The sequence below is a fragment of the Ruditapes philippinarum genome, unplaced genomic scaffold (genome assembly GCF_026571515.1).
Source record: "Ruditapes philippinarum isolate M1 unplaced genomic scaffold, ASM2657151v2 ctg1792_1_1_1_1, whole genome shotgun sequence".
NCBI classification, from domain to species: Eukaryota; Metazoa; Mollusca; class Bivalvia; order Venerida; family Veneridae; genus Ruditapes; species Ruditapes philippinarum.
Window position 1 is genome coordinate 345,092 of NW_026853759.1, and position 8,421 is coordinate 353,512.

An 8,421-nucleotide genomic window follows, 5' to 3' on the forward strand; every position below is an offset into this window, starting at 1 on the left:
TCAGTTGATAGTATTACATGGACAACACATTATTCTGGCATAAAATCCAAAATAAATATTTTAAGAAATAAAAGAAAACTTTACATATCATTCATGAAAAAGGTCAATAATGGCTTTTGTTGTATACCTGTGCATAAGTATATGATATATTTAATGCTTGAATCACATGGAAATATATAACCAGACTGGAAGTAAATGGATATTGTATATAAGTGGGATGACCACAACAATATTTAACTGGTGTAATAACATTATGTTGAGATGATTATATAGCTTAAATCAAAAGTGGTATACATAATAAGTTGAAAGGGATATGATCTTTGTTTCTCTTTGATTTTACTAGAAAGGATCACATTTTAAAAAGTATCAGGTTTTTATATTGGTACAATACCATTTTGTTTGAAATGTATAGTACTGGGTTACTGTAACTTTTCTCATTACAATAAACAAAGGTAGTTTTTTATGCCAGAATAAAAAAAAATTCTGTAAAAAAAAAACAACTTTATAAATTGCTTTTTATTGCAGTGGTGAAAATTTTAGATAGTTTTGCTTTTTCCAGTATACAATGTAGATTTTTTTCATAGATGTTGAAATGTCCCATTTTTGATATTTTTTCCCTTTCAAATATTTGTTTCTGTTTGTTTTTACACATGTATGTTAAATGTTTCAAATCACCCTTTTAATATTGTATATTTCACTTGATACTATTCTTGTTTCAGCAACTGAAAAATATGCATGTTTCACTTTTTGCAGCTTCTCTGTTTAAAATGTTGCACATTATCATACATTATTTTGTAAAAACGAACTTTTCTTAACGGTATTTGAATAAACAAGCATCATTTAGACCTTTGCTGGTCATGTATGAGACTTTAACAGAACAATGGATGGGAGAGAAAGGGATATATTTTTCAAATCTCTAAATATCAGATACTTTTTAAAAGACATTGTACAGCCTGACTAATGTACACATTAATTTTCTGTTGTCAGACAAATTTATAGACGTTCTATTTTATTAGCTGACTTACTTCTTGATACATGTATCTCCAAAATTGATAATGGACTGTTCCAAAATTGGAAGCTAGATGAGTCCTTTATAAGAAATTCAGAAGAAAAACTGGTGATGAAATTTTATTCCAGTTTATTAATCAAGATTTGTACATAATTTCAGATATACCAGCCAGTAAAGGACTCTATGGCATTTAGCGATGTGGTAACATATGTGGAGTCACTACCTAACTATGACTCTCCAGATATATTTGGTATGACAGACAATGCTGAGAAAGCTTGTAGAGAAATACAAGCCAAGGAGTTGATCAATACCATTGTTAGTGTACAGCCTAGACTCTCCATGAATGTTATGGGGTAAGTCACCCTGATATTTTCATGTCTATGTGGTGATTGTTTAAAAAGACAAACAAATAAAAAACATGTTCCTGCTTAAATGTTGTTAATATAAAAAACAAACAAACAAAAAACATGTTCCTGTTTGACTGTTGCTAAAACTTAAAGACAAAGGTCTAACTTGTTGAAGTGGCGGCATGGCTGAGTGGTTAAAGTTTCAGACTAAATTGCCAAAGAAAGGCTAGCCTCATTGGTTAAACTCCCATCATTGGCAAGTCTTTGTTTCCTTGAGCTTGTAGCTACACAATCAAACTTAAAAATTCTGTATTCACTAAACTATTGATATGATTCACTAATAAACTAAGAGCTGTATTTGTGCCAAATAAATAGTTAAAAGTTTAAAATCTTCTAATTGTTTTTGTTCTCTTTTAGAATTTGGCCTATATTGTGTAAGGAATAACTTTATTGATTAATTAATGAAAGTTAAATTATGCTATGAATTGATTTAAAAATCTAAAACACATATCCAGGATTAAATTTGGATATTAAATTCTGACACTAAGAGTGTAAATAGTTATTGAATTATAATGGAAGAACTTTTTTAGAAGGTACAATATAATTTTCTTGAAATATTTTCAGATGATCCTATAACACAGGTTTTGTCATGTACATTTATGACTCATTTTAGAAATTTGGTTTATCATGTTTCTATTTTAATTAAATTACTATATAGATATATGATTGTCTTACAGTTCCGAGAAGAGTAGTGACGATATAGTTAGAGATCTAGCCAATGAGATTATCCGACAGTTACCGGAGACAGTCGAGGAGCTAGCAGAGGGAGATGTCCGGGCTAGTAGTACTGGTTCCTCGATGTTCCAGATACAAGTCAAACATATACTTACCCGAGAACTACCTGACTTTAGAGATAAAGAGAAAAATAGATGTAAGATTTAATTCAAAGAAGATAGTATCTTATTTAGACCACTAGAAACAAATATAATGTAAAAAGTTATATATTGAGACTTGTGTGTGGGTATATCTAATGAATGGATAGAAAAAAATGGTCAACTTGGGGCCAAGAAATTTTTACTTTCTTAATGTACCGGTACATACAACATCTGAAGAAACCTGACTTTAGGATATATTTTTTAGTAAAATCTAAATAGATCCAACAGTGTATTTTATGTCCTGTTTATTTGGAAACTGTAAAATGACACCAAAAATTAAAAAGTTTTGAAAAATAAACATGAAGGGATTTACATGTTTAATCAAATAATGTAGAGTTTAAACACTAAAGTTTCAACTTGAACCATATTTCATCATTTGCTATCAGCACATATTACTCCCAGATGAGGACTCAATATAAGTTGTAAATCAGTTGTAATAGCTTTGTTCAGATTTAAGTAATAAGCCATTTTGATTTTTTTGCTGATACATTTTACTTGTATATTTCACAGATATATTTTATTGGTATATTTCACTAGTGTATTTCACTGGTATATTTCACTGATATATTTTATAAGTATATTTAACTAGTATATTTCACTGATATATTAATTATTACAGTGTTGAAAGCTGCAGTGGATGCTGTGATGGGTAACTCTGCCCTTGTGACTGTGTTACGTCAGGAAATTGACCGTTTTAACAATCTTCTCACAGTCATACATGCTACAATGAAATCTCTCATCTTGGCTATCAAAGGGGAGGTAATCATGTCAGAACCTCTGGAAGAGGCTTACAATGCCCTCCTGTCACAGGGAGTGCCTCAAAAATGGAAGGTTGGTCTAAATATTGTTTGTCTGACTTCAAATTATAATAAATGTATATGAATTTCAAATTTTTTTCTTAATGTCATTTCAATTAAAAGACAAAGGGTTCATGACATTGAGTTGTTTAGTTCTTTTATCATAATTAAGAATTTGAATTATATAAATAATTTGTTTAAAGGTGATTGTAAAACAAGGTATAAAATCTCAGCACTTAGCTTAATTGTAAATACATCTACACACTAAAATTATGAACTGATTGAATTTAGACAGACATGTTAATATGATAAAGATAAAGTTTTCTTCTTTTCTGTAAGCATTGATTGTTAATATGAACAAGGATAAAGTTTTCATCTTTGCTGTAAGCATTGATTTGTAATTCAAGCCTTATTTTATGCAGTTACAAATTATAGATTTTATTTCAAACAAAATATGAAATTAGATTGATATTATTATCTTTATCTCATATAGGTTGCATCTTACGAGTCCAGAAAGCCTCTAGGGTCTTGGATTCAGAACTTGTACATGAGAGTGGATTTCTTTGCCCAGTGGGCTGAGATGATGCTGAACACTGTTGAGAAACTTATGAAACCAGTACTGGGGTCTAAGAACCCAACAACGGAGGTAGACCTACAGGAAGTGCCAAGGTGTCAGCCGTACAGTTACTGGTTATCAGGATTTTTCTTCCCACAAGGTAAACAGTCTTTGATTATACCATCTTATTGATATAGATATTTATTTATAGCATATTAATTCTCACCCCAGGAAAAAATTTGCAGGATCAAAATATTCACCATTTAATGTAGCATTAGCATACTTAAAATTATGATATATTTAGAAAATAGTTGTTTGATTTATCTTCTTTTTTTTGTGGATTTAATCATGATCATGTTTGTAAATTTGGCAGTTTAAGGTCCTTATTTTGAATTAAATTTAATTATATTAAAAACTTAAGATGGAAGTTTTTTCTTCTATATAAAAGCTGTTATTCTGTGATTTCACTTGCTATCCTATAAACATTGCTATTGTCTGGTCTTTTAATTTTTGATAGGTTTTTTGACTGGAGTTCTTCAAAGTCATGCAAGAAAACTTGGTATCCCAGTTGATTCCTTACAGTTTGAGTTTACAGTACAGAAAACCAATGATACACTAGAGTCACTAAGTGACTTAAAGGAGAAAATTAATATCAAAGATGTTGCATTTAAGGTAGGAAAACAATAACTATTAGAATGCTCATATGAACAATGATCTGTTTCTGTCACCAGTATATAGTCAGTCACCCTGCATGTCTATACTTTGGGGTCCATACTCTCAGTGCATGAAAGGTTGGATGGACCCTTGTTAAGCATAGACAACCTGCATGTCTATACTTTGGGGTCCATACTCTCAGTGCATGAAAGGTTGGATTGGACCATTGTTAAGCCTAGACAAGCTGCATGTCTATACTTTGGGGTCCATACTCTCAGTGCATGAAAGGTTGGATGGACCATTGTTAAGCCTAGACAAGCTGCATGTCTATACTTTGGGGTCCATACTCTCAGTGCATGAAAGGTTGGATGGACCATTGTTAAGCATAGACAAGCTGCATGTCTATACTTTGGGGTCCATACTCTCAGTGCATGAAAGGTTGGATGGACCATTGTTAAGCATAGACAAGCTGCATGTCTATACTTTGGGGTCCATACTCTCAGTGCATGAAAGGTTGGATGGACCATTGTTAAGCATAGACAACCTGCATGTTTATACTTTGGGGTCCATACTCTCAGTGCATGAAAGGTTGGATGGACCATTGTTAAGCATAGACAACCTGCATGTCTATACTTTGGGGTTCATACTCTCAGTGCATGAAAGGTTGGATGGACCCGCATTAAGCCCAAACACACCTGTCTATACTGTCTTACCAGGCTTAATGATGTTGCTTGTTTTACTTTATCAATTCATTGAAATTATATTTGATCTTTGGTTTTGCTCCATATGATAAGGGAAAGTTATAATGGTTTTTTTTGTAATACATGTTTTCTTGGACTCAGATAGGTTGATGTAACAGTAAAAATTGTTTTCAATTTATATTTAATACTGTTTTCCTAACAATATTGTCAGCAAATTCATTGCAGATACATTAAATTCATAGAATATGATCAAAGATTTTACCTTTATATACATGTATTTAGTACAATATGATTACAATTAGAATTATTTTGAAAGAAAATTTTAATCTGTTTAGGGTAACATGCCACCAGAAGATGGAGTAGTGATCTTTGGATTATTTATTGATGGTGCCAGATGGGACTTGAACTCAGGTTGTCTCAATGATTCACTACCAGGACAGAGGTTCTCTAAGCTGCCACAGATACATTTCAAACCTGTACAGGTAAATTTAGAAATCATTATGTCATCTAAGTCCATAATTATAGTCCCATAACTTCGAACGTCTACGATATTTATTAATTTCAATTACCAAGTTAACAAGAATGCATAAATATATAAACCTTGTGCCTTATGCTGCTGCTATAGATTTAAATTAATAATAAAATTTGAAATTAACATTTTTAACTTAATAAACAGTCATGCAACATGCTAGTTTACACAAGTCAGAAGTTTCCCATTAATTCCTAATTTAATGTCGTTTTGGCTTTTCTGACTGAAAATACAATAATTACTTCCTTAAATACTGGTAAAAATTAATCCATAGCAGTTGTATTTGTTACATGCCCACTTAGCTAATTGGAGTAAGCTTCAGATTTGTAAATCAGGGGCTGATACTTCGATCCTAGACTAGTAGATTCTAGATGGCCGAAATATTATCATTAATATGTTAAAATTGACATAAAAACAAGATAAACAAACATATATTAAAATAACTCCAATCCATGTTGTGAAAAAATGTGATAACTAGCTAGTTCAGGTCGGCATAATGTACATTGTACCTGTCACTTAATATCAGCAATTTTAACTGATTTACATTCTTTCAATTGGTCAACATCACTATGTTGTATTTTGACTCTTATGAGAAATGTTATATTGAGTAAATATTGGGAAGTGGGATACTTTAAATATTCAGATAAAATTGTTTGCAAAATTGCCCATCCCCAGGGGTAATTAAATCGGAGTAGAAGTTATATACTAAGGTTCATTCACACTTGTGCACGGAGAAGCCCATGGCTTCCTCATATTAGTAAAAGCTTTAAAAGCCAATATTTGATATTCATTAAGCTGATACGACTTGAAAACCAACTAAAGATGCTGGAAGTAAACAAAGCAGTACTTACACTGTACTCCCTTATTTTATTAATGACATTAATTTAATAATGACAATACAGACTTGAAAACTATGATAAACTGGAGTTTAATTAATTTTTCAGAAACAGGCATCTAGATCTACAACACAATGTGATTATCAACAAACCAATCAAGAAAGGGTATCAGAAAGCAGTGATAAACCTGCGTTTGTGTACGAGTGTCCGTTATATAGGACATCAGAACGGGCAGGAACACTCTCATCTACCGGACATTCTACAAACTTTGTTACCGCTGTAAACCTACCATCACAACATGATCCACACTTCTGGGTGATGAGGGGCGTGGCTTTACTCTGTCAACCTGATGAATAATTTCATATTCAATATTCCTACGTCAAAAACTTTATTTTTATATTCTGCTGGATTTACAAAAATTCATCGGTGCTTCAAAAATTCAGTGATGTTTTACAGTTATCATTAAAGGTATGGAATTGTCATCTTTACTCCAACAGTATAGCAAATACATGGACCTGAATTGGCTAGAATAGAGTTTGGAGTTTTACTTCACTGATGACATTAACATTTTATGTGTTTTTTGTTGGTTTGTTTTTAAGTGAAGATGTGCCTGTAAAGTATTATCTCTGTATATAGTGTCTGGACATCTTTCAGCCAGTATTCCTGCACAAAGCTTTTGTTTTTATAAATTTCTTTTTGAAGTTCTTTTTGAAGTTCATTCACTTAATATTGCCTAAAAAAGTTTGTATAAGTCTGTCTTTGTTTAAGTAATCTTACAGGTTATTTAAAGTGTTTTATTAAAATATTTTTCTATTGATATTGAAGAATAAGAAATAAAAACATGCATGTATGTATTTTACAAAATTCTTCAGACTATACTGTGTAAATTATTATACATTGTACCAGGTATTTTGGCACAACTGTGATATTAGTGCAACTTTCTCCTTAAAATAAAAGTATTTATAAAACATGTAAGTTAATGATTTGTCTTTAATCAAAACCGTCCATGAATACCTATTTATTTAATTAACATGTTTACCCTGTGATACTTTATACATTCCTTGTCCAAAAATGTCTTCTGTTTTTTTTTAAAGATTTATATAAAATTATTTAAAATTTAAATTGTACATTGATGCCGTCCATGAATTATTTTTGTATGTGTTAATATTTTTATTTTACATTCCAAAAAAAAAAATGCTGAAACTTAACTGCTGTTGAATACATGTATTTATTATATACTTTTAAATGAAATATTGAGAAATATTGATGAAATAAAATGCGTATTTTCATTTTCCGTATTTTCACTGTAAAAATTTATTTTTCACTGCAGTGAAACATATTTTCCGTATTTTCACTGGTGTCTTGCCGGACTACTTTCTTTTAAATTCTGCCAGTACTCAAAATTTAAGGGAAAGTCTTGCAAATTTTAACGCCAGAAAGAGAAAAAGGTATATAATAAACAGAAAATTCAAGTTGTTTCTATAAATACATGATTTATTTTCATCTTGTGGCATGAAAATTACCATATTTCACTCGTGGCTTCGCCACTCATGAAATATTTATTTTCATACCACTCGATGAAAATAAATCATGTATTTATAGAAAAAACTTGAATATCCTCTATATATTATATTCTATTATATACTTATAAATGAAATATTGAGAAATATTGATGAAATAAAATGCGTATTTTCATTTTCCGTATTTTCACTGTAAAAATTTAATTTTCACTGCAGTGAAACGTATTTTCCGTATTTTCACTGGTGTCTTGCCGGACTACTTTCTTGTAAATTCTGCCAATTCCCCAAATTTAAGGGATGTCTTTTAAATTTTAATGTCAAAAAAGAGAAAAATGTATATAATAAACAGAAAATTAAAGTTTTTTATATAAATACATGATTTATTTTCATCTTGTGGCATGAAAACTACCATATTTCACTTGTGGCTACCGCCACTCATGAAATATTTATTTTCATACCACTCGATGAAAATAAATCATGTATTTATAGAAAAAACTTGAATATCCTCTATGTATTGTTTATTGTTTTCAGTATTCA

General features: G+C 30.7%; 1 protein-coding gene across 1 annotated transcript in view; it reads left to right on the forward strand.

Annotated features, from left to right (window-relative positions):
- Positions 1 to 7,066, forward strand: part of LOC132737753 (dynein axonemal heavy chain 6-like) — a 141,684-nt gene extending 134,618 nt beyond the window's left edge. Inside the window, 7 exon segments of the mRNA XM_060725089.1 lie at positions 1,169 to 1,362; positions 2,094 to 2,287; positions 2,911 to 3,122; positions 3,582 to 3,804; positions 4,162 to 4,316; positions 5,335 to 5,481; positions 6,473 to 7,066. Of these exon segments, the coding sequence (XP_060581072.1) occupies positions 1,169 to 1,362; positions 2,094 to 2,287; positions 2,911 to 3,122; positions 3,582 to 3,804; positions 4,162 to 4,316; positions 5,335 to 5,481; positions 6,473 to 6,721 (1,374 nt within the window). The 3' untranslated portion in view covers positions 6,722 to 7,066.
- Positions 7,067 to 8,421: the final 1,355 nt, after the last annotated feature.